Below are 25,594 nucleotides of genomic sequence, written 5' to 3' on the forward strand. Positions count from 1 at the left end.
TGTCAAAGAGTGCTTCAATAAGTGTTTCAATACCGCATGCAATGCCACCATATTCACAAACAATACAACACCTGTATATTTTTGACTGTGTCAAATGCAAGGACATTTACGACATATTTGATATTTACATTAACATTTAAATGTAAATATAAACTGACTATATCTCCTAAATACATGCTTCTCGAAATGAATTTTACACAAAATGGTAGCCTACTTCATATGTTCCATATTTCTAGATGGCTAAAATCAGAGGCAAACACATGGGGAATATGTTCAAAATCTTTAATGAAATACAATGACTGTACTTATCTCAAAAAAGAACAAGACAATATTTAAATAAATACATCCTCCTTGTCGTTGTGCTGATAAACATGTTAAAAAGAAGTAGACATCTGAAAAGAACATTGAAACATAAAAATTTGGCATTGTGAAGGGATGGATATTTCAAATATAAAATCTCTTTACAAAACAATGTTATAAGTTTATAATAGTTTAGTCAGCTGTTAGCAAACCTAAAAATGCTAGAGCATTTTACTCTACCGTTTCTCAATAGCATTTACATGTACTCATCCTGACATTTGTAAGGCACTATTAGTTTGAAAATGATCAGGCAATTCAACAGTATTAGTCAACTAAATGGTACAGCTATCTATAAAGAGAAAGTTATGCATGTCTATAACCACCTAGTGGCGATATAGGCCTACCCTGAATTGAACGACCAAAGCTCACCATTTAAAACACTACATGGCTGAAATGGCTTATGGCTGGTGGAGAAAAAGACGACACTTTACTGTTGATAAATGGTTGAAAGGTTCAAGTTTTTACCCCGTCTGTAACATATTGCTGTTTGCTACAGCAAAATACCTCCTCTGTCCAATAGCAGCCTAACTACAAATGTCCATCATAGAGTAAATGCATAATTTATGGTCAATGCATCTCAATAATAGCATATTAAAGTGCGCCTGAGTTTTTCCTTCTTAATTATGTGATGTCATGTGACGTGAGAGATGGTGACGCTCTCGAAAGTACTCGTGACAGATGGGGCAGGTGAGTTTCTCCTCTCTCCTCCGCCTCACCTGAGCCTCTGCGGCGAACTCTTTCTTATGATGTGACCTCATATGAAACACCAAGTCGGAGGTCATTCGGAACGAGAGGTTGCATTTGGCGCACCAGTTCTGTACTGAAACACCCAATGGGGTGAAAGTAGGGGGGAGAAGTGTCAATGAAGATGTAGACTGCAGCTGGCCACCTATAGCTCTGGTCCAATGCTCGGGCGCGTAATAGAAGGATCCTCCTGTAGCAAGAGGAGCGGACATCACTCCACCGGCATGAGTGCCTGGCAAGTCAGCGTGAAACAGGTGTGAAGCCAATACATTTCTGTATCCTAGAGAAGGTTTCGATTTGAAAGAGTCTGAGATATTATCCGAATCTGGTGGTGAAGGATTCTGAAATTCGGTGATGTTGCGTTTGCTGGGTTCACAGAACGCGCTTTTCTGTTCCGAGTGCGCGCTCTTGGGTACAACGAATGAGAACGCGCTGCAGTCGGATTGTAGGCCTACATCGGACGCCATTACATCTCGTGATGGCTGTTCAGAGTTTGACTGCTCTGGTGGTTTTCTAACCTCAGTGAATGCGCTGTTTTTACTTCTTTTTGACTCACTTGTCGAGAAGTTGTCTGTTGATTCTGACGAATCCTGAAAAAGCGGATAGTCTTTGTTGGCGTTGGCGTTATTAGTGATGTTTGTTTTCTCCAACAAAACTGTTTTTTTGCTCCTGGGGCTTAAGGGAGCCTCTTGTTTTCTTTTTCGAGGTATGGCCATGTCTTCAGAGGAACCGTTCATTTTGTGCTCGAGATCTCTTGCAATGTTGTGAAAATCTATGACTTTGCGTTGTCGCTTGACTTCTTGTTTCTGTTCGTTGGTTGGCCGGATAATATCAACTTTTTCCTGCGCACATAAAAAACGACAGTGGGCAAGGAAGGGGTTTTCGTTCTTGAAGGCCTGGCCGCATCTCGTACATGTGTAGTCTGCATATGAAGAGAAACAAACGCTGTCAGACAATGATGATAATGATGAAAACAATAATAGGCCACTTTACATAAACACAGCTGGCAATTTCTTAGAAATGTGATTTGTATCCATGTTGTTTTCATACATTTTTGAAAACTTTAATCAATATCTATCTATCTATACATTTTCCAATTATGAATAAGAAATTTCCTTAGGGTTAATCCATTTGATCTGAACAAAACGTGCTTTATCATAACTTTTTTTTTTAATAGGAAAAAAAAAAAAAAAACTTCATGTCAAACATTCATAAAGAGTGATTTTCTTGTCACATGAAAACAAAATGGCTTCCTGCACTATGGTTATACCATTGCTTTCGTGGACAAATGTTTTTTTCCCCAAATATTAATATTTTACAAAACTGCTCATTTTTTTACAGAAATAATGCAGTATTATGCCAAACTACTTATGTGAATATTTTCTTTTCAAGAATATATGCCTTTTAATGACTTGTTTTCTTTTTACATTCATTTTTACTTCAAGCCCTACAAAAAAAAAAAAAAAAGAAAGAAATTGAAATAGGTGTATAAGTTATTTTTGTGTAAACTATATTTGTATGTATTTTTGTATTAATTTATTCAGTCAAAAATACTTTGACCTATGCATGAACATTCCATGACGTTTTGAAGTTACATTAACTGGTTTAACATGATAATGCATTTATGCCATTAATAATGAAAATACCGTATTTATTTTGTTTTTTGAAAGCTGCTACTCACCATCTGTCAGGGCTTTTGTCTTTATGTCTCTGAACCCCAAAAGATGAGACAGCTCCTCGTCGTACCAAACAAGCAGTTCCTCCCCTTGTTTCACATCTCGAATAGTCCGAAAGTGCAGCTGTCCTCCTTTCAAGTAGGCCTCAGTATTCTGGTCTTCTGCGCTGACAGCAGCCTGTACTAACCGTAGCCAAGGAACTACAAATGGAGAGCCTTTCATCGCCTCAGGATCTACCTGTTGATAGAGAGACATATTTGCCATTAGAGGAAATCTACAACCTTGTTTTTTTTACAAGAAAAGTCACCATTTGACCTTTTGCACTACATAGTGTAATACAAATTATATGGATTATGCATGCTTCATTTACTAACACTGCACAAAACAATTATTGTAAAGTGCAATCTAAAATAAAAATCTTGAGATTAAAAGTGTGAGTGTATGCATGTTTAAATGTGCAGTAAATGTTAAATTACTCACCCGAAATACATATGATTTATTCCGTTTGTCAAAGGATTTCAGTGCAATGAATGCTATAGTGTCATAAAAGTTATTATGAAGAACACATGGTCCGAATGATGTTCCAGCTGGTATATCCTGCGTAACTTGAACACTAGTGAAGAAATCCGAGACGTGGTGATGGAGAAATTTGCTGTCATTAGTCCACAAAGCGCGAGGAATAATACTCTGCTCCATGTTTTATTCCTGAAAATCTGAATTAAAATAATCAAAAAAAAAGAGGAAGACAAGTAAATAATGTATTCATGCTTAAATTGAATTAATGGAGAAATCTTACAGCCTAATGCTTTTTGATCTATGTTCTTTTTAATGAATTATATAGGCTACAGGCAGTGATTCAATCAGTTCGACTATAAGACTGAAATGTAAATAAATCGGTCTATGTATATTGTGCGAAATCGATTTAAAAATTAGTTTATTTTTACTTTTAGTTTGATATTCTTTAGACTGTATAATGGCGTTTAAATCCGTATAAAATGTAAAATCTTAAAATTATATGCAGTAAAATTGCAACTTACCTAAAGCAGCTTAGGGTTGAGGATGTTCAGGAGCAGGTGCACAATCCAAGGAGACGCGATTTGAAATTATCCACCGAGAGCTCGCGATCACGACCGTCTCCTGATCCTGACAGTCTCTTGACTGTCTCTCGTGCTGCGCGGTCACGCACTTATCCACGCTGAGGACGCGGAGCTGATGCGCCTCATTTCTCCCCAAACCCCCCCAGGTGGCATTTTGATTGGTTCTCCACCAGCTTTGAAGGCGTGTTAATTAGAAGCGAGGGTAATCAATGACAGAAGTCAGAGACCGTTAGATTGTAATGAGTAGCCTACCACAAAAGACTGTATATGCTCAGTATGTATGCATATTTAAAATTCAACTGTAGATTTTGTGATGATTCTCCAATTATAGAAACTTTGCTGTCCCTTAGGGTGATTTTAAAAGAAAAAAAAATGTCTCTAATTGTGTTCCTAATAACATGGTTTATTATTTGATTCTTTTATTTTAGAAAAAAAAAAATGCTTTCAAAGATTAATTTACTTGTTTACTTTGCGCATCATAATGCTTGAGTGGTTCAAATAACATAATATAAAATAGTATTTAAGAAATTTCGTTGAAGCCAGAATTCTCCCTCTCCCGGAAAGAGGAAGTTTCAGTAGCTGTTGGCTGCCTGCTCGCTGTCCGGTCTGTGGTCGCTCCTCCAAATATTTCTCCTTGAGGAGGAGCTTTCTATGTTTTGGAAGCGGGCTCAGATAACTGCCGAATATAACACAGTGACAAGACATTCAATAAATTTCATGGAATAGAGTTGTTTTCATTTTCTCCAGGAGTAATATGAAATGCAATTTTATCCCAGTGCTTTTGGATAGATTCAACTGATGAAATGGCACGTTCACTGATTCTTGTTGTGGGTATTTTAGTGATTTTGATGCCCAGTCTTCGTACTGGAAAAGCTGAGCCTTATTTTGAGGAAGAGAAGAGGTCTTGTCAAGGTGCTTTCGACTTGTATTTTGTCCTCGACAAGTAAGTGGCCTTCATATTTATGGCATCTTATTGTCTTCTCACCGCGCACTGCTGCACGACGCTTCTGACGCCCTCAGACGTCTCAGAACAGTCATCGTTTAGACAGCCGAATAACAGCTGAATTGACACAAATGCTTTGATATCCGAACAATTTGTTGATATTTTTAAAATCATAATAATTTATTGGTGTATACTAGTTAAAAAACGTCCGGCGAGATATTATAGTATAGAGCTGTTCCCAAAGGAGACTAGGCAGGATGCATAGAGAAGAGAACACTGTCTCATTGAACTGACATGAAGTTCGAACAAAATTCCAAACTATAAAAACAATGATCCATTCACTGTCTCTACAGAATTATCATGCAGTGTTGCTTATGGTTTTCCTAATGGTGAATTCCTAATTTTTTTCTATGGTCATGGCTTTAGACGCAGCAGGAGGAGAGGACTCTTTGCCTCGGGCGATGCTTTAATAAACATGATTTTCTCTCACCTGGTGCAGTTCACATGCGCATTTGTGCATCATTATCTCAGGGGCATCTCAATAATAATAATAATAATAATAATAATAAAAAAACTCATCGTGATACAAGAGCATGGAGCACTATTAGTTAGCTACACAAATACCCAATTATAAAAAAAAAAGGTAGCATGTAATCTCAAGATAAATAAAAATGCATGTCTTTTTTTTTTTTTTCTTGTAGCTTACAACTGCATCCAGTTGTTTACATGTTTTGTTTGCATAATGCAAAAATAGTTCTTAATATTTAAGTGTGTAATGAGCTCATAGTGAGTGTAAGTGAGGAGTAAGTGACATACTCATACTTTAGCACCTTGGAGTGAATACCCAAACAAGCTTAAACCTGCTGGAGCATGTCAGTTATAAAACAACTAGTTTTGGGGCCATCAGATTTGAGTAAAATCTGAACTAAAGGTTCAAGAGCAACATTGCAATGTCGGTACATTTTAGACAATGATTTTGTTCGTCTAGTGACATCTATGTGAAATCTGAAGGAATTCCAGTTTGAGTTCAGGTATAAAAGATTAATATAAAAACATAATCAGTTCTTCCAACTATAATCCTTTGTTGCACAGTTTGGAGTGCAAATGCATATTAGTTACACTTCACAGTTTGCTCCTTTGTTTGTAAAGTTTTCTGAATGCCTTTAGAGACCTAAGGGATTGCATGCATCATCAAGCTTTTGCCACACTTCTACACTTTTAATCAGCTGAATGGTTTTGGCTGCATTTTTGAGGCCTTAAATGCCACTCAGTGACCCTACACTAATTGTAAATATCAGGCCATAGGTTCAGAGAGATTTTGGAAAGAAAAGCAGCTGCAGTGCTTTTCAAAGAGACAATACCTTTGATTATTAGTGGAACGAGAATTAGTTTTATGTCACTATATAGGACTCCTTTTAATTTAGGGCTCCTTTTGAATGGGGAAAAATAAGACTTTGCGAACAGAGCTGATGTTTCTAATATAACATTATTCTGAGCCAGTGGTTTGCTGAAGATTGCCCTTAGTTCACAGGAAAAGAGATAAAACCAAGATTAAACAGCATCAAAGGAAACCAGCACAGTCTTGTTATTCTAGACTGCTGCATACCACCACTGTGTATTCAATTTAATTATTTATTTCAGTGGCCCCATATTTGGACACTTGAGCAAAAAATGTCTGAATGTCTTTGCATTAGATAACAAAATATCAAATATGTGTATCATCTGCCATTAGAGGAAATTAGCCCTAGAACTAACTTTTTTCTTTTTGCCATCTTTTCTTTTTAACCAGCCTGTCTTAAAGGGTTAGTTCACCCAAAAATGAAAATTTTGTCATTAATTATCCACCCTCATGTCGTTCCACCAACCTTAAGACCCTCCAATCATCTTCGGAACACAAATTAAGATATTTTTGATAAAATCTGAGAGGTATCTGACTCAATAGACAGCAATTTAACCAACACTTTCAAGGTCCAGAAAGGTACTAAAGACATCGTTAAAATAATCCACGTGACTGCAGTGGTACATTTGTGCGCAAAAACAAAACAAAAATAACGACTGAATTCAACAATATCTTCTCTTCTGTGTCATTCTCTTACGCTGTTTATGTTCAGCGCTTCCAGGTTCTACGTCAGAACACCGGCTCAGTATTGGCCGACACTGTTCAAGTGAGCAGCACGACGCATGTGTGTGATGCTGATGCAGGAGCCAGCCAATCATGAGTCGGCGTTCTGACGTAGAACCTGGAAGCGCTGAACGTAAACAGCGTAAGAGAATGACACAGAAGAGAGGATGTTGTTGAATAAAGTCATTATTTTTGTTTTGTTTTTGCGCACAAAAAGTATTCTCGACGCTTCATAAAATTTAAGTTGAACCACTGCAGTCACATGGACTATTTTAACAATGTCTTTGGATTTCATCAAAAATATCTTAATTTGTGTTCCGAAGATGAACTTACGGGTGTGGAACGACATGAGGGTGAGTAATTAATGACAGAATTTTCATTTTTTGGGTGAACTAACCCTTTAATGTGATTTTTAGTAGATACAGTAGCAGTATATGGAGTCTGTTCAGTTCACACAGGTATCCTAGCAGGTGTAGTACATCCCATTATGAACATTTTCCACAAACATTTGAAAGCCAGAAAGTGTCCCAAAGCTTTTTGTCTGTATTTTGAACAGCATATCTATTGTTTTATCATTTAAAAGCTGACAAATGTCTTTTTGAAAAGATTTCTTTTCATTTCTTTTCTTTTTGTGCTTCTTCTGTGTTTCTTTTAAATAAATGGTACTTGGTTTCATATTTTATAATCTAATGCAGTATCATTCATACATGTTTAAGTGTGGCTCAAGTGTTCATTTTGGAGCCACATATGAAATTCCAGGTGTGTTTAGAACTGACGTCAGATTAGCATTGATTGCTGCTGTTACTGTTGCTGGATCCACATGTCCAGTTTTATGTTTCCTGACCCCCTGTCAGAGATGGAGCTGTGAGCCTTTTTGGATGCTGATGTAGATGCCAGCTCTATTTTGGATCCCCAACCTGTTACACTCACCCATTGCCATCTGTTCCCATTCAAATGGTTGGCTCCAAGAGGAAGGGGTGTTGCTTTCTGCTAGCAGGAGGCAGATTCATCTGGCACAAAGGCAATTAGCCCTTGTTGGGAGCGCTTTGGGGCCTGTAATTAATTAGTGGCATGTGCGCATTTTATAGAGTACTCAAGGACCTGCTACTCTCAGATAGTGTAAGAAAAGGTGGTAATTGTTATGTAATTGTGTTTAAGGCAAGCATTATAATGCACAGAAGAGATACTAGCCTCTGACTCTTTGAAGCATGTCGTTTTTCAACACATATGTTTGATTTTATTATAGATCAGGAAGTGTCAAAAACCATTGGATTGAAATTTACTCCTTTGTGGAGCATCTTGCGGAGAAATTTATAAGGTAAAGTGCTTTAGTTTTGATGCACTATTGCCCTGTAATACCTTTAAGGAATAATATGTGAATATTATTATTATAATAATATGAATTTTTTTTACAGCCCAATGTTACGAATGTCCTTCATTGTCTTCTCAACTCGTGGAACCACGATTATGAGACTCACAGAGAACAGGTATGACCGAACACACATTCCTCTATGGACCCTTGTCTAAAACAACATTAATGTTGCACACAAATACACATTTTTTTGTCTGCATTGTAATAACATTCCTCAAACGTTTGCAATTCAGAGATGATATTACCGGAGGCTTAAAAAAGTTGAGGAGAGAAATACCAGGAGGTGATACGTATATGAATCTTGGATTGGAAGAGGTATCTTTGTCTTTATGAAACAACTGAATCAATTTAAATCCTCTACTATGGTTAAAATTCCTGCATTAATGCTGTAAACATCAAATTGCAGGCAAATAAGCAGATATATCATGGAAATTATGGTAAGCGCCACTCTGAATTACCATGCAATTCATTCACACTTTTTTTCTGGAAAAATCAAGCCTCAATGAGATGATGTTTATTTCACAGGGACAGCCAGTGTGATTATAGCACTGACGGACGGGGAGTTAAACGACTATCAGTTTAACACAGCACAGCAAGAGGCAAGTACACAAGCTAGTGATGTCGCAACGGATGTGGCGTGTTCTCTGGCAGATGTGTAATTAACAGTGGCATTTGCTCAGTAATAGAGCTGACTGTGTTTTGCCCGTCTATGTGCAGGCGCAGAGAGCTCGGTCTTTGGGAGCCATTGTATACTGCGTGGGTGTAAAAGACTTTAATCAGACACAGGTAACACAGCACCATTGTACAATGAGTTGTTTTTGTGCCTCAGATTTTAGTCTCATTTAAACTGCATTGACTATATTGTATTGCTTGTTTAGCTGGCCACAATTGCAGACACCATAGAGCATGTGTTCCCTGTTATTGGAGGATTCCAGGCCCTTGAAGGAATGATAGACTCTGTAAGTCTCTTTATTTCTCTGTCTCTGTCCTTGAGGGAGTGAATCACCTAAATTATCCCTCCACGTGTGTGTACGGAATACAGGAGTCACTTTCAAAATTGCAAGAGTTGGCATCTTGCGGCTGTAAACAACAAATATGGATTCCATGCCAAACATTTAACTTAGTTGGATTCAAATATTTGTGTCAAAAGAAAAGGGACCAGGATGGAAGCCACCTCAGAGTAGAAAATAAAAAAAGTAATTAAAAAATGCTTAAAATATGAAATAAAGTTGCGTTGCACAATGCAAAATCACACTGTGAAATGTAGTCATATTGTGAGATAAACAGTCATGTTGCTAGATAAAGTCACGTTGTTAGACAATAGGTGTGTTCAACTTGAAGTGGCGCTGCACAGACCGATCAGTGTATATCATCAAAGTACAGCAAGAGCGATTAGAAAGCAGACGGCTCTGTCTTATTCTATTAAGCCTAACCCTAACCTAAGTCTACTAATACTCTAATGAGAGTTAGTTGATATGTAGTTGCAAATTAAAGGTGCAGTAAGCGATTTCTGACAAACGCTGTTGAAAGTGGATCGGACCGAGCACCAAAGCACACTTGTAGCCAATCAGCAGTAAGGGGCATGTCCACTCACAAGGGGGGAGGTGCCTGTGATGCATAGCATGTTAGAGAATTTGGGTGCGGAGCTTTCAAGAAAGGGGTGTGATCCTTTTGGGTAGGGTTGTGTTTGTTTTGGTGATTTCAAATATAAACAGTGTTTCTCAGAAATCACTTACTTCACCTTTAATGAGAGTTAGTTGACATGTAGTTACTTAGAGTCAGTAGAATGTTGGTTTGGGGACCATTAAAATAAAGTGTTAGCAGACATTAAGCAGACAGTCTACTAATAATCTAATGACTGGTAGTTGACATGTAGTTGCAAAGTTACTTATAGTTAGAATGTCGTTGGGGGACCATCAAAATAAAGTTAGCAGACATTAAGCAGACAGTCTACTTGTAGATGACATGTAGTTGCAAAGTTGCTTATAGTTAGTAGAATGTATAAAGTGGACTGTCTAAATAAAGTGTTACCTATGAAATCACATTGCAATTTTAAAGTCACATTGTGAGATATAATGTTGCAATTGGGAGATATACAGATTGTGCTGCTGACGTTACAGAGAGTGATGTTACAGCATTACCAGTTAGTAGTTTAGTTTGCATCTAAATTTGGTTGCAGAATGCGATTGTTCCTATAAATGGCTAAGATAATTGAGTACTAAGCACTCAAGCACTGTGTTTGCTTTTTCTTTGCAGATTATCAAGAAATCCTGCATTGAAATTTTAGCAGCCGAGCCATCCAGTGTATGTGCTGGTGGTAAGTGTCCCCTCAGCACTCTCCATGTTAATTTTTTTTGTAATAATTTGAAAATAAATGTAATTTACACCTTGATTTCTACATTAAATCGGGCTGTTTATAAAAGAATGTGAGAAGACAGTGCACAAAAAAGCTCATCTGTGCTAATTTTACTGAAAGCCCTGAGCGGTGTAATGGTGGCTCACGAGTTGCGGTCTCTTGCACTCGCCAGAAAATGAAAATTGATCATGTCTGGGCAGAGCTAATCCGCCTCTTCGCATCACCAGGGAGACGGCGCTGTAAGTGCACTCTCGCGCAGTAAGTGCATGCTAATAAGGTCATGTCAAGCCACATCCATCCTCTCTGGCCTACACACCAGTGCTCAATGTGGCAGGCCTGTCTGCTGAGCAGCAGCCAATTAAACAAATGGGCTTTTCACTGGTAAAGGCGGAGCAGAACTGCACCGCAGTTATTCGGCAGCACTTCAGCTAGACAACAGATCTGATGTGGCAAACTAGGCCAGGAAGAACCAGCCAGGCAAAAAACACAGCTCTCTAATTTCACTTGAGCATTCCTAACAATAAGTTCTCTGTCACGTTGTGGGACATCAAACACTGAAGCACGCGGAGGGAGAGAGAGGGCATGCAGTGACCACTGGCAAACGACGGTGGTTAAAACAACAATACTCCTGCAGTTTGACCACACACTCACACTTTACAATAAGGTTTCATTTGTTAACATTAACTACATTCGTTAACATAAGCTAACAATGAAAAATTTGTCTACAGCATTTATTAATCTTAGTTAATGTTAATTTCTACATCTACTAATACATTTTTAAAATAAAAAAATGTAGCTGTTCACATTTGGTAATGCACTATAAACTAACATGAACAAGCTATGAACAATCGTATTTTCAACTAACATTATAAAGGTTAATAAATGCTGTAAAATATATTACACATAGTTAGCTCATAGTTAGTTAATGTTTACAAATGAGACCTTATTGTAAAGTGTTACATAGTTAATTTAAATCAAAATGATCTCTTTTAGTCATTACTTGTATTATATTAGATTTAAAGGGATAGATCACTCAAAAATGCTCAACTTGTTCCAAACTTGTATGACTTTCTTTTTCTGCTATTTTCTGTATTTTGAAAAATGTTTCAACTGTATTTATCGATACAATGAAAGTCAGTGAGGCAAAACAACATTGGACCCCATTGACTTCCATTGTATGGACAAAAAGATTTCTTTTGTGTTCTACAGAAAAAAATTAAATACATTCAGGTTTAGAACAACATGACAGTGAGTAAATCGTTTACATTTCTGGGTAAATTATCCCTATATCAAATTTCTTATGTTAATGACCCTAAACCACTTAGATTGACATGATTAATGAACATAATCCTTAATGGAGACATTGCATGACAATGAATGTTATAATTAGTGAAACATATTGTTGTGTAATTAAATCAATCCTTGAAGTAATGCACTGTGAAAATGGCTATCAGCCATAAGTGTGTTATATTCCTCTAAATATTACAGTGTAGCTGAAGATTCATTTGATGCATGGGACTCTTTCTTTGGGCTAATGTGATGGTGGTTAGTGGTTTGTTTTGGTTTAGTGTGCTGTGGAGGCAGTTCCAGTGCCTGACAGTCTCAGCGATCAAACTGATGAGAAGTGACCAGCCCGTGCAGCCTGCAAACAGGCCATCACTCGCTGTTCTGAGAGGAGGCCCAGCCATCAAACGTGACAGCAATCGTTGCTTTGATTAACCCTTGTGATTCCGCTGCACCCCATCCCCCTGTTCGGGCAGTGATTGAAGTGTCCGTGCTCGGACGTGGCACCTCTGCTCTAAACAGCACGAGCCATCAAGCTCTCAGGTGTGGATGGGAAGCGTCAGCTCTCCCGTGCTGCACAACGGGTGTGAGCCGACAGCGTACCAGCCCCTGCCCACCATCTCGCTGCCAGCGCTGCCCGCTGCCAAGCCAGTGTTGACCTTTTTACCCCTGCGCTGTCCTGTCAGAACCCGACACACCATGTCTGACAGTAACGCGGGAAGAAAAGGACATGGATGTTGATGCCCGGCCTCCAAAATTAAATGGAATTAGCCATTTCAGCTGTATGGACGTCACATTAAGCAGGCATGAGCAAGAGAGCTGGGCAAATTTAGACGCAGAGGTGGGGTGGAGAGGGGCTTCTGCATGGCAGACGGGATTAGTATAATTAGGGAGGAAATGACAGGTTAATTGGATCGGATGGGAGTGGAATTTGTTTGGTAGATCCATGATGAGACAAGAGACATGCTGAGAATTCTTTTCACTCAGATTTTCCCTTGATCAGCCTTTTCGCTATTCGCCAGGTCTTATGTACTGGATGAAGGACCTTTACAGTCAACGTGAAAATTCATTCTGTTTACATTGTTAATGCACACTCCTGGTCTTACTGTGATCTATTAATTGATGCATGATATTCCAAAGAATAGTCTAGGCACATTAGTATTTTCACCCCCCAAAACATGGATTTAAGCCAGTAATTTGTATATTTTGCTGTAGTGTGTTAGTGGGAAATATCAGTTTACATTTCCAAACATTCCTTTTGCCATTAATTGTAAAAATCCAGTGAGATTTTTGTATGCACAAAGAGTTTGACAACAGCCGGTGCTCCATGCGGAGATCTGATATCACCATCATCAGAGTCTGTCTGGGATTACATTAAGTAACAGAAAAACCTGAGACAGACTAAATCCAGAAAAACTGCGGCAAGTTCTCCAAAAAAGCTGTTTTAAACACAAAGGGGGGTCACACCAAATATTGATTTGATTTATTTAAAGGGTTAGTTCACCCAAACATGAAAATAATGTAATTTATTACTCACCCTCATGTCGTTCTACACCCGTAAGACCTTCGTTCATCTTCAGAACACAAATTAAGATATTTTTGATTAAATCCGATGGCTCAGTGAGGCCTCCATTGACAGCAATGTCATTGAACTTCTCAAGATCCAGAAAGGTACTAAAGACATATTTAAAACAGTTCATGTGAGTTCAATGGATTAATCTCAATATTATAAAGCGACAAGAAAACTTTTTGTGCGCCACATAAACAAAATAAGGACTTTTCAACGATATCTAGTGATGGCTGATTTCTGCTTCTGATCTTTTTTGTTTCGAATCAGTGATTCGGATCGCCAAAGTCACGTGATTTCAGCAGTTTGGCATTTTGACACGTGATCCGAATCACTGATTCGAAACAAAAGATTCGAAGCAGTGTTTTGAAATCAGCCATCACTAGATATTGTTGAAAAGTCGTTATTTTGTTTATTTGGCGCACAAAAAGTTTTGTCGTCGCTTTATAATATTAAGACAGACATTGCTGTCTATAGAGGCCTCACTGAGCCATCAGATTTAATCAAAAATATCTTAATTTGTGTTCTGAAGATGAACGAAGGTCTTACGGGTTTAGAACGACATAAGGGTGAGTAATAAATGACATTATTTTCATTTTTGGGTGATCTTTAATAGAAGTTAATTGATAAATAAAATCTATTTATGACATTATTTTTGAAAGCATTCTCACTTTACAGCATTTTTACATTTGTGCATACAAAAATCTCACTAGATAATTAATGGCAAAAGGAATGTTTGGAAATGTAAACTGATATTTCCTACTGACACACTACAGCAAAATATACAAATGACTGGCTTAAAACAATTTTTTGGGTGAAAATACTAACGCACCTAGACTTTTACACAGTACTGTACGTCACAATATGAAAAAAGATCTATAGCTACTTCTGTTACATCACAGCTTTAATGAAAATTTAATAAATCTTTCTCTGAAATGGCTTTCCTTTTCTGCTGATGTAATTTAGGGCTATTGAATAATGTTAACCAATAGCAAAAGAGTTATTTAGGCATTATTTTAACAAACTCTCATTCAGAGTTGGTTCCATCCTGGTATGTATTGACCACTTTTCACAATCCAATCAATTCCTGATACATAAAGTCAGTTGTATTTTTTAACATGTTAGTTAAATATACTCACTTTACAGAAATGCAATGAGTTATGAATGACAAATTAAATTGACTTTTTTTTACTCTTTTTTGAATATCTACTATATTAGGATATCTACTATATTTAGGATTTGATATTTTATATACTGGTAATGCAGGTGTAAAAACTGTGGTATAGAAGAAGAGAACTGAGACTTACGGTATAGTGTTATTTCTCACAGCAGTGATATTCTCCTGACCTTTCCATACCACTGTCTTCCCTGATGGCACACTGCACATAATGTTTTTCATCCTGTGAACTTTACACACTTAAATGTTAAAGGTTTACAACCAGAACATTTTCTAAAAGTGTAGCATTATTCAGAGATGAATCAGTACAAATCCACTCAAATCTCCCTCAGTGCCATGAGTAAGGTCACATCCACTCTGCATCCTTTGACGCCCGCTGAGACAGGTTCTAAGTGAGCGTGTTTTTCTCTCTAACATATGCTGCTTAGCAGCCGTCAGAGGGTCTACAGCATCGCCCCGGGGGTCTCAAAGGTCAGGCAGCCAGCTTTGTTGGCCACCAACGCAGCACCCCCAGCTACACGACTCCAAGAGATTTGTGAACCTCTTCACTTTTATTATTAGCACCACTGGAGCATATGCATTTGCCCAGTTGAGTTGAGTGTTCCTGAAAGGTTAAGGGTGGAAAAAAAATAAGAAAACCTGCCCTCTGGCTGAGCACACTTTATAATTTCACAGTATGGCATTTTTTTTTTTAAAGGTCTACATGAGACAAAGATCTAAAAAAACAGACACCGCCTTGTGTAGGCATTTTTATCATACTATATTTCAGTATAAATAGTACATAAAAACAATATTTAGTCTACTTTTTGGTTACCTTTTTTTTTTGGAAAAAGCAGAGGAATTTCGCTGTGTAGTAAAGGGACTTGCTAAATGTTTATTATTATATTTTTGTTTTGTGTTTCTTTAAGATTCTTTCCAAGTGGTTGTGAGGGGAAATGGATTTTTGCATGCCAGAAACATCAATCAGGTTCTGTGCAGCTTCAGAGTCAATGACACAGTTACACTGAGTAAGTAATATTACATTACAAACAGTACTTTTCCCTTGTAGTTTCCAATGACACATTTTTTTAAGATCTAAGACTTCACAAAACACACTATATGCACTCTTTTATTATTTATATGACTGTTCTTTTATCGCAATAATAAAGTGTTTACTCTGGCTGTGAGGTCATCAAAAATTTACCTTTTTCATACAATTAACTTTCAGATGAAAGACCTGTCAACGTTGAAGATACGCTCCTTCTTTGTCCCGCACCAATCATAAATGAGGCTGGAAAGTAGGTGCTCTTCATCCTGCCACTTTATTTCTTAATGCATTGGTACCCTTGAAAAATTAGGGTCAATGTCATTTGGAATTATTCTTATCAGTCAATCTCCACGCACCCTAACACATCAAGACAACAGGCATGTGGTGTAAAAAACCCAAGATGAGCGTATAATTAGCCTCTCTGAGAGATTAGTCACCATGGGCTTGACCTGCATGAGAAGTTTCCAGTGAGTGTGCATGTTAGCCCAAAGCTCCGGTGGTTTTCTGAGCTGAGAGAGAAAAGAACAGACAGTGAAATACAGAGCCGCCCATATCCACATGAGCCAGAGCAGGGCCCCGGAGACTGACTACAGGTTACTTTACAGGCCTTTACAACAAATGAGCTGCTGCTGGCGGCTCATTTCCCTGCGAGCCTTCTAAATAATTATGTGTACCGGCGGCTCTAGACACCTTGAGGATTTCATCTGTCTTGTTCTTGTCAGGAAAATTCCTTGAGATGCCAATGAAGGAGCGTCTCATGGCACCTTAAGCAAAACAGGGCTGTGTTTTTTTTAACTCTTGGTCAGCCTACATCACTACACACTGTATTGCATTGGATTTGCTAATGTGACACTAAAGCAGCTGATGTTGATATATCGATATTCAGCACTTTACATTCATTCAAAACTATTGTGACTGATTCAAGTGTTCTTGGCCATGTTTATTATAAACTTTATCATAATGCACATTTGTGGATTAATAACAACATTGCCCAAGAATATGGAATACATAGGTTTTTTATTTTATTTTACAACTCTCTAGAATACCCAGTTCTGATTGGTCAGTTGCACTATCCAGCAGTCATTTTCATGATCATCTATGGCAACGCTGTGCTGTATATCAATCCACTTATCCAGGCAGTAACTGAAACCGGCACTATTTTTAATTTTCTTGTATCACACCACAGACTCACTGTAATATTTATATTGTTTTATTTTATATTGTTATACTGAGATGATGTTTATTTTGCGATATAATGATATGTCTGCATGCCATTATTTGGTTTCAGAGATCTCAGAGTCTGGGTCTCTCAAAAGTCAGCCAGATGTGGTATGTATTCATATATGGGAAAAGCGGAGATGAAAAATTCCATCATAATCCAGTTACAAGGAGGGGTGGATTTATTCAGGCTAATTAGAGCCAATGGAGAGCCAATGAAATTAAACATGTTGTGATGCACAGTAATAAGACCAACCTTTGACTCAAATAATGTCTGTATAAGATGATTCCATCGTGAAAGGCCATTAGAGTGGTGTTCCTTAATTTTTGAGGGGTGAGAAAAGGCAATTTTAGGGCAAAGTCTGCCCTCTCCTCCTCTTCTGCATCCACGTCTTGTGAGACGAAGCTGTCAATGCTGTCACCTAAACGCGTGGTGACTGAGTGGCCTCCTGAAGACGTGCTCAAAAAGAGCCAGCCGCCTCCTGATTGATGGAAAATGAGATGGATCTGTCACTGGACCCCCCTCCACACAACCCCCCCCCCCCCCCCCCCCCCCCCCCCTTTTTTTATCCTGTTGTGCCCCCTTTGAGCCCATCCCCCATCTTGCCAACTGAGTGGCACCGGAAGGGGTGTGCAGGACCGACAGAGAGGAGTTGAGGCATTACCCCTTTAGTAACTTATTTTCAGCTCCATCTTCTCACCCACCAATGCAGAGGAAGAGGGGTCGCCTAAATCAAGAAAGCTGAGACTTTTTCCACTGTACCAGCGCTCTGAATGCCCGTGGTAGAGCCAAACATCTCTGATATTGGGAGAAATTCCCTTTTTGAGAAAGTTGTCAGGGGAAACCGGATGTGGCATTGTCAGTTTTGATGTCCATAGACAAGTCTTCATAGACTGTCATCAGTCACATGACAAACCCTTCTTTTTCATCTTTCTTATCTTTTAAATCGATGAACATAATCTTTTTCTATATGTAATATACATTTACTCTACCATTCAAAAGTTTGTAGTAAGTAAGATTAAAAAAATAAATGCTGTTCTTTTTAACTTTCTACACATCAAATAAACTTGAAAATGTATCACGGGTTCCATAAAAAACTGTTTTTAATATTCATAATAATGTTCTTTGAGCACCAAATCAGCATATTAGACTAATTTCTGAAGAAATCATGTGACACTGAAGATTGGAGTAATGATGCTGAAAATCTAGCTTTGCCATTAGGAATAAATTACATTTTAAAATAAATGAAAATAAAAAAGTTTTTTTTGTATTGTTATAATATTTTACAGTATTACCTTTTTATCAAACAAATGCAGCCTAATCCTGAGAAGCAGGAGATTTAAGTCTGAACCCGTTTCACCCACTGAATCTCATTTGTGACTTTGAGAATATAGATTTTGAGATCACATTTGAAGCCTGTCTAACCAGTTTTGCAGGCTTGTTGTTCATATTCTGGGATTTAAAAACAAATTTTAGACATGCATAGTTGTTCTACCTTAAACAGCACTTATCAGTCAAGTTTCTGTACCTACATGATTTCATGTAGGTTCAGAAACTGCTGGTATTGCTGGTATGATTTCATGTAGGTACAGATGCTGGTCTTTGAGGGTTGGAGTTATCCATCCAAGAGGAATGCATTGGAAGTCATTCAGACCGCTGTGTGAAACAAACAATAACCTCTTTTTTTTTTTAATCCTGGCTCCAGATTACACATTTTAACAAGAAAATGCTGATCTTATTGGCTTTAATAATAACCACATAACAAGCTCACACATGTCCATCAGAGGAATGCATTGAATGTGCCTTTTTCAGCAGGCGTAATTGAGGTGTTTTTGTTGTGTTGCAGGGTGATATATCTGCAGGTTAGCATGAACGAGGGTTTGTCCTACATCACAAGCTCAGTGCACATCACTACTGCTGAATGTGTAAGTAAATCTGTCTTCCTTTGACAAAACCACTTCTGCCTGTAAAAACATGAATGGCGGATTGGTGTGACAGTGATTCAACCTCTCTGAATCTCTTTCTCAAAGACTATTTGACATTGTTGTTTGCTGTCTACAACTTGTTTGGTTCTTTTCCCTTCTCTTTTACCCTTTCTTTTTCTCTTATGAGGTCTCCTCTGCTTTCTTTCATCAGAGGAGTCTGGTTTTTTCACGTAAGTTTAAATTAGCAGTAAAAACACAAATTCCATCTCTTGGAGCAGCCTTTTGCCCTCTTCATTCTCCTTACCTGTTCATTTGTGTTATGCCAGTAAATACTCATAAAGATGTATGTGTGTGTCTCTCTGAGTGCAGTTTGATGGGACCATCCTGCTCATCTCGTTACTGGCTGTTTTCCTGTTGTTGGGTTTGGTGCTGATGTGGTGGTTCTGGCCTCTGTGCTGTACAGTGGTACGTCTGTATGTCCCCCAGGTTGAAGCTGTACAGAATTAACATTTACAGTGGTAAAAAAAAAGGGTAACACTTTACGATAAGGTTCATTTGTTAACATTAGTTAATGTATTAACTAACATGAACTAACCATGAGCAATACATTTGTTACTGTATTTGGTAATCTTTGGTAACGTTAGTTAATAAAAATCCAGCTGTTCATAGTTTGCTCATGTTACTTCACAGTGCATTAACTAATGTTAACAAATACAACTCTTGATTTTATTAATGTATTAGTAAATGTCGAAATTAACATTAACAAAGATTAATAAATACTGTATAAGTGCAGTTCATTATTAGTTCATGTTAACTGATGTAGTTAACTAATGAACCTTTTTGTAAAGTGTTACCAAAAAAACAATTAAAGGGTTAGTTCACCCAAAAATGAAAATTCTGTCATTTGTGACTCTAGACCACAAAACCAGTCATAAGGGTCATTTTTTGAAATTGAGATTTATACATCATCTGAAAGCTGAATAAATTCCATTGATGTACGGTTTGTTAGGAAAGGACAATATTTGGCCGAGATACAACTATCTAAAAATCTGGAATCTGAGGGTGCAAAAAAAAAAAAAAAAAAAAAAATATTGAGAAAATCACCTTTAAAGTTGTCCAAAAGAAGTCTTTAGCAATGCATATCCACTCACAAAAATAAATTTTTGATATATTTACAGTAGGAAATTTACAAAATATCTTCATGGAACATGATCTTTACTTAATATCCTAATGATTTTTGGCACAAAAGAAAAATCAATAGTTTTGACCCATACAATGTATTGTTGGCTATTGCTACAAATATACCCGTGCGACTTATGACTGGTTTTTTGGTCCAGGGTCACATTTATTGCTCGTCCTCATGTTGTTCCACATCCGTAAGACCTTTGTTCATCTTCGGAGCACAAATTAAGATCTTTTTGAGGTAGTCTGAGAGGTTTCTGTCCCTCCATAGAGATCCAACGCAGCTACCACTCCAAGGTCCAGAAAGGCAGGAATGACATCATTAAAGTACTCCATGTGACCCCAGTGGTTTAACCTTAACTTTATGAAGCGACGTGAGTGCTTTGTTTGCACTAAAAAACATAATTTACCACTTTACTTACAAAAATATTGATCTGCAATGCACGTTCGCGAGAGCTTCACGACACACGCGTGTTGTGTTCAGACTCGCGCATCAACACAACGCACATGCACGAGTGTTCACGAGAGCTTCACGACGCATGCGTTTTGTGTTCACGCGAGAGCTGGCATTATTGCGTGAACACTTTGGATAATATTTTGTAAATAAAACAAATATTTTTGCACAAACAAAGCACTCATGTCTCTTCATAAAATTGAGTTTAAGCCACTGGAGTCACATGGAGTACTTTAATGATGTCATTCCTACCTTTCTGAACCTTGGAGTGGTAGTTGTGTTGCAAGAAACATAGGGAGAACCCCCCCAAGCAGATCTAGGCAGGTGGTGCTGGGGAAGGTGCAGGGCAAGTGAAATCCCATGGTGCGCTGCAATGAACTGATCCAATCCAATGGAGTTAGGAATAAATAGGTTACATAGATAGAACAAAATGGAACGATTGGATGACCCATTGTCTTTTAACTGAACCAATCAGCTGCTTGGAAGAGTTTCATGACTGAACTATATATTATTATTATTAATACATTTTTTTCGTGTTATGCACACACTCAATGATTTAACAATATTGGTATATTAATAATAATAATAATTATTATAATTATAAATAATACATTTATGTGTTATTCATTCTCAAACAATGATTTAACAATGTTGTTACATTCCCCCAGTGACATTAACTCTGCTTATGCTTCATGCAATATAATGCTTTTATTTTTTTATACTTTATAATGTACTGTTTATAGTGATTCTGTTTATACTGTACTGCTCTTTGCCTAGATTACATTCTTTCGCTGAGAATTATTTTTCTTTTAGGTCATCAAGGAAGTGCCTCCACCCCCTCCCCCTGAGCCTGTGAGTCTAATTTCCTCTAACCTCATTTTGTGCTCATGTTTGTGCATGTGTGTATTTAGACACAACCATACACTCTAATGAAGAATGAGAATTTAGAGCCGATATGAATCAGGGCACTAAAAAAAAACAGATTGCACACGATAAAATGAATAACTCTCATAAGCTGAATCCAGTGTGTTCTAGAAATGCCATCATTCCTTGTAAACCACATTCCCTAACACTGCCAATATCAGCTTCTAACTATGAGTGCAACAGCTTTGAAAAACTGTCCGTCACCATTTAAGGGCATTTTCTATGGCACAGCCGTGTGAATAAAGACAAGTGAGCAGTGTAAGTGGACACAGTGGGGACACAGGCTCAACCGCAGGATGACTGAATGGCAAAATTCAGGGAAAAGGGCTCATAATGATCCTCTTGTGTTTGCTTTGTTTCCAGAGGTCAAAAGCAAGCAGTCACTGAGGCTGATAGGAAATAAAAGAGCTTTGTGGAAATGGCTTTAGTGTGTGCATCTGTGCTTCTTAACACTGAGAGCGCAAACAAGGCGCTCTGTCTCTAAGGGTTCCCTTTGATTTGGAGACACAATGTGGTTGCTACTTTTTGGCTAACATTATTTGACAGCATCTTTGTGTTTATTCTATCTGAGTAGGCTAATGCGTTGAGTTTGCTAACTGTGAATTTAAAAGACAATTCCAACTAAAACAGAAAAGGAATGTTGTTTTCTACATGACTTTGAATCATAGTCATTATACTAATTATTACTAATGTGATATTAGTTTTATGTATGTTTTGTGTGCTCAACAGGAGCCTGATGATGAAGATGGCATGCCTAAAAAGAAATGGCCTACAGTAGATGCATCCTACTATGGCGGAAGAGGAGTTGGTGGAATCAAAAGAATGGAGGTGATGCATATTTTTGTACACGATATGGCTTTATATAGGGTGTCATTTGATCATAGGTTAACACAGGCTACAGGGGGATGAAGACCACACATGACGAGTGATGTTATGAACCTTCAAGGCACTAGAACACATCATTGTGACCTTAAATGCTCCCTGTCTGCCTGGTGCCAAAACTAGATCATATGACATCATGACATGCTGATGCCTGTAGATTTACACCTGTAATTTGCAAAGGTAGCAATATTGGACATATTCATTATTGTTCTTTGTAAAATACACACCTTTTTTACCGCTATAGTAGCTATTACATGTTAAGTACACTACTTTAACACAGTAAGCTTGCGTGAAATGTCTTTTGCTCTCAGGATCATTGAAACATGCAAGCCTTTCCACCACTGCAAACACAGCTTCTTAATATTATTTTAATGCAGAAACAACCATTTTTCCATAGTGTGTGGGTTATAAGTTGACTGTGTTCCTCTGGTTTTTAGGTGCGCTGGGGGGACAAGGGCTCCACGGAGGAAGGAGCTAAACTGGAGAAGCCAAAGAACGCTGTGGTGAAAATGCCTGAGGACGAATATGAGCCCTATGAACCCAAACTCAGAAAGCCTTATGGGCGCAGACCTGCCCATCACAGAAAGTGGTACAGTCCTATTCAGGTACAGTTTTTTTCCCCATAAAATTTAATATGAAATCATCTGTCTAATCTTTGAAATGATTTTAAAGTAAAAAAAATGGTTTTAATAGAACAGTTCTATGTGTCTTAGGGGAAACTGGATGCTTTGTGGGCCCTTTTCCGTCGAGGATACGACCAGGTGTCACTCATGAGACCCCAACCTGGAGATCAGGTACAACCATGAATGTTACAGACTAGTAATGGGCGATATAAACGATATGCGATATAAACGATACAAAATTGGCCTGCGATGGAGATTTTAATTCTATTGCACTATCGCGATAATGCATGTTGATGACGCAATCTACCCGCGAAATTTAGAGCCAAGAGCTGCAGCCGGCTGCGACGCACCATCATATTCGTCATCTTGAATAAACATGGCTGAAAGCGTCAGTGAAATAGAGGAGCTCGTGTAAAAGACCGGTGCAACATCTATTATTTGGACTTGGTTTGGATTTAAGCCGTCCGACGAGCAGCAGAAAAATATACTCTGTAGAGTGTGTGAGGCAAAAGTTCCAGTTAAGAGAGGTAACACGACTAATCTGTTCTACCACCTCAAAACTAAACATGTCGTTGAATACCAGCATTGCCAGGCAATGCAGCCAACCGCAAGATCCAGTATGAAGAACGCAGGACAGAAAAAAACAGAAACTGATCCAAACCTCAATCCAACAGTCATTTTCAAAAGGTACTCCTTATATTAGGAAGAGCCCGCGATGGATTGAAATTACCAGGGCCATAACTGTTTATTTGTGTAAGGACATGGTCCCTTTTCAAACGGTAGAGAGACGCGGCTTTAAAGCCATGATCAGAGCTATTGATCATTGATTATTTCTTTAAAAAAAAAATACATTTAGCAGTTTGGCTTTCCTAAGGGTCTATGTAACCTGTTCTGAAATGGTTCTATTATAATTTATATATCGCAATATATATCGTTATCGCAAGAGGCTGCAATGTATATCGCAATATGGATTTTAGGCCATATCGCCCATCCCTATTACAGACCCAATTCCCTCTCAGAATAGTGACCTGACAATTGTGCTTGAATATTTCATTATATTCCTCATAAGCAGGCTCTACTGAGCTTCATAGTGCTTTTGTTTATCTTATTTATTCTTAGAATAATCCACCTCCATTCTGTCAGCTGTAAAGGAAAAAATGTTTATGTAAAAGTTTATTTTAAAGTGTTTAAATTATTTATGTTTTAAAAAAATGGATTATATTGTTGCATTGTTTTTTTTGTATTGTACAGAGCAAGTGTTTTATGTGGATTTTAGAAAAACCTGGTTTAAAGCAAATTTTTTTATGAAATAATGAATGGCTTTTCTCAAGTATTCACATTCATTGTTTCTGTTCCAAAACCTTGTGAGCTTCCTCCACATGAAACATTTTATTATAGATGTGATTGTGAAGGTTGCTCTAAATGCTAGAATTATGCTGCCTCTTAAGATATTGAATTTTAAATTGTAATGCATTATATATATATATATATATATATATATGTGTGTGTGTGTGTGTGTGTGTGTCTCAGTCAAACCAAAAATTATTCAGACACTAGATATAATTTTTTTATATTTTTTTTACTAGTGGGTGCAGGACACTATAGTTCATTTATGTAAGTGAGGATAGCAAAATAAAGTAGACTGTGACATATTATACCCAAAAATTCTTCATACAGTGGACTACCAGTAAAACTGATAAAAACTTGGGACCAAAATTATTCAGACACTTTGACCTGACCATGTTTTTCTTAAGTGTTATCTGACATAATTAAGATTATTTTTTTCTGACACAGTTTAACTCTGAGATCTTGTCATATTTTATTACCATTTTTTTAAAACTATAGTGAATAAACTGTAACAATGAATAAAATGTTCAAGGTGTCTGAATGAATTTTGGTTTGACTGTAAAAATATATATGTATATATATATATATTATGGACACATTAAAATACTGTCAAAAGTGACAGTAAAGACAAAATATTTCTATTAATTATATTAATCAAATTAATTCTGTTTTTTTGTACTTTATTTTCATCAAAGAATGCTAAAAGATTTTTTCTTGAGCACCAAATCAGCATATTAGAATGATTTCTGAAGGATCATGTGACACTGAAGACTGGAGTAATGATGCTGAAATATAAAAATAAACTTTTCCATCACAGGAATAAATTATATTTTAAAATTATATTAAATTGCAATAATTTTTCAAAATATTACTGTTTTTACAAACAGTAAATGCTGCCTTGGTGAGCATTAATAATGATTCCATAGTGAAATGTATCAATATAAATAGATTATTATGAAAAAAAAAAAATGAATATTTGAACCGTTGGGTATGCTTATGGGTTGCTGCCATAGAGGGAAGTGAAGCAGTTCACTTGTTTTGGAACAGAGCTGTTGTGACATTCCCATCACTCCTGAGCATGCTCAGTAGCCGGGACAGGAAATAGCAGTGTAATTACACCGCTCTTAATTCCTCCTCACATGGAGCAGTCGTGTGGCCGAGCACAGTCTCTCATTCTCTTGTGCCTTTTGTAAGAGACGTCCCTTAGTGTCTAAGCCCTGCTCTCTGCACCCTGCATTATTCTATCAGCACAAGCTGTGTCATGGCAACACATCTGTGTGTCTGTGAAAGGCATCTTTCATGTGGGCCGCAGT

General features: G+C 37.6%; 2 protein-coding genes across 3 annotated transcripts in view; one reads left to right on the forward strand and one right to left on the reverse strand.

Annotated features, from left to right (window-relative positions):
* Positions 1 to 268: 268 nt before the first annotated feature.
* Positions 269 to 4,028, reverse strand: prdm8 (PR domain containing 8). Its single transcript, XM_051917202.1, has 4 exons — positions 3,818 to 4,028; positions 3,261 to 3,493; positions 2,786 to 3,017; positions 269 to 2,026 (listed from the first exon to the last, which is right to left on the reverse strand). The coding sequence occupies exons 2-4, from the start codon at positions 3,474 to 3,476 to the stop codon at positions 978 to 980; spliced, it is 1,497 nt and encodes a 498-aa protein (XP_051773162.1). The 5' UTR covers positions 3,477 to 3,493; positions 3,818 to 4,028; the 3' UTR covers positions 269 to 977.
* The window catches only part of antxr1d (ANTXR cell adhesion molecule 1d), a 33,100-nt gene continuing 8,717 nt past the window's right edge, over positions 1,212 to 25,594 (forward strand). Inside the window, exons 1-17 of one of the 2 annotated variants that reach the window (XM_051917201.1) lie at positions 1,212 to 1,358; positions 8,189 to 8,260; positions 8,358 to 8,429; positions 8,548 to 8,629; positions 8,721 to 8,751; positions 8,840 to 8,913; positions 9,032 to 9,100; positions 9,193 to 9,273; positions 10,571 to 10,631; positions 15,607 to 15,705; positions 15,906 to 15,975; positions 18,791 to 18,869; positions 19,239 to 19,334; positions 21,319 to 21,357; positions 22,159 to 22,257; positions 22,749 to 22,916; positions 23,025 to 23,105. In XM_051917201.1, the coding sequence (XP_051773161.1) occupies positions 8,362 to 8,429; positions 8,548 to 8,629; positions 8,721 to 8,751; positions 8,840 to 8,913; positions 9,032 to 9,100; positions 9,193 to 9,273; positions 10,571 to 10,631; positions 15,607 to 15,705; positions 15,906 to 15,975; positions 18,791 to 18,869; positions 19,239 to 19,334; positions 21,319 to 21,357; positions 22,159 to 22,257; positions 22,749 to 22,916; positions 23,025 to 23,105 (1,197 nt within the window). In that variant the 5' untranslated portion in view covers positions 1,212 to 1,358; positions 8,189 to 8,260; positions 8,358 to 8,361. Of the gene's footprint in view, positions 1,359 to 4,448; positions 4,821 to 8,188; positions 8,261 to 8,357; positions 8,430 to 8,547; positions 8,630 to 8,720; positions 8,752 to 8,839; positions 8,914 to 9,031; positions 9,101 to 9,192; positions 9,274 to 10,570; positions 10,632 to 15,606; positions 15,706 to 15,905; positions 15,976 to 18,790; positions 18,870 to 19,238; positions 19,335 to 21,318; positions 21,358 to 22,158; positions 22,258 to 22,748; positions 22,917 to 23,024; positions 23,106 to 25,594 lie in introns of those variants that run through there. The other variant, XM_051917200.1, reaches the window with a different exon arrangement.

The sequence above is a fragment of the Ctenopharyngodon idella genome, chromosome 13 (assembly GCF_019924925.1).
Source record: "Ctenopharyngodon idella isolate HZGC_01 chromosome 13, HZGC01, whole genome shotgun sequence".
NCBI lineage: Eukaryota > Metazoa > Chordata > Actinopteri > Cypriniformes > Xenocyprididae > Ctenopharyngodon > Ctenopharyngodon idella.

Excerpts from the sequence above, each read along its gene's own strand:
- prdm8 (XM_051917202.1), bottom strand. The coding sequence starts at position 3,476 with ATGGAGCAGAGTATTATTCCTCGCGCTTTGTGGACTAATGACAGCAAA. Across the intron at positions 3,018-3,260 it reads ATAAATCATATGTATTTCGG|GTAGATCCTGAGGCGATGAA; the intron begins GTGAGTAATTTA and ends CTCTATCAACAG. Across the intron at positions 2,027-2,785 it reads GACAAAAGCCCTGACAGATG|ACTACACATGTACGAGATGC; the intron begins GTGAGTAGCAGC and ends CTTCATATGCAG.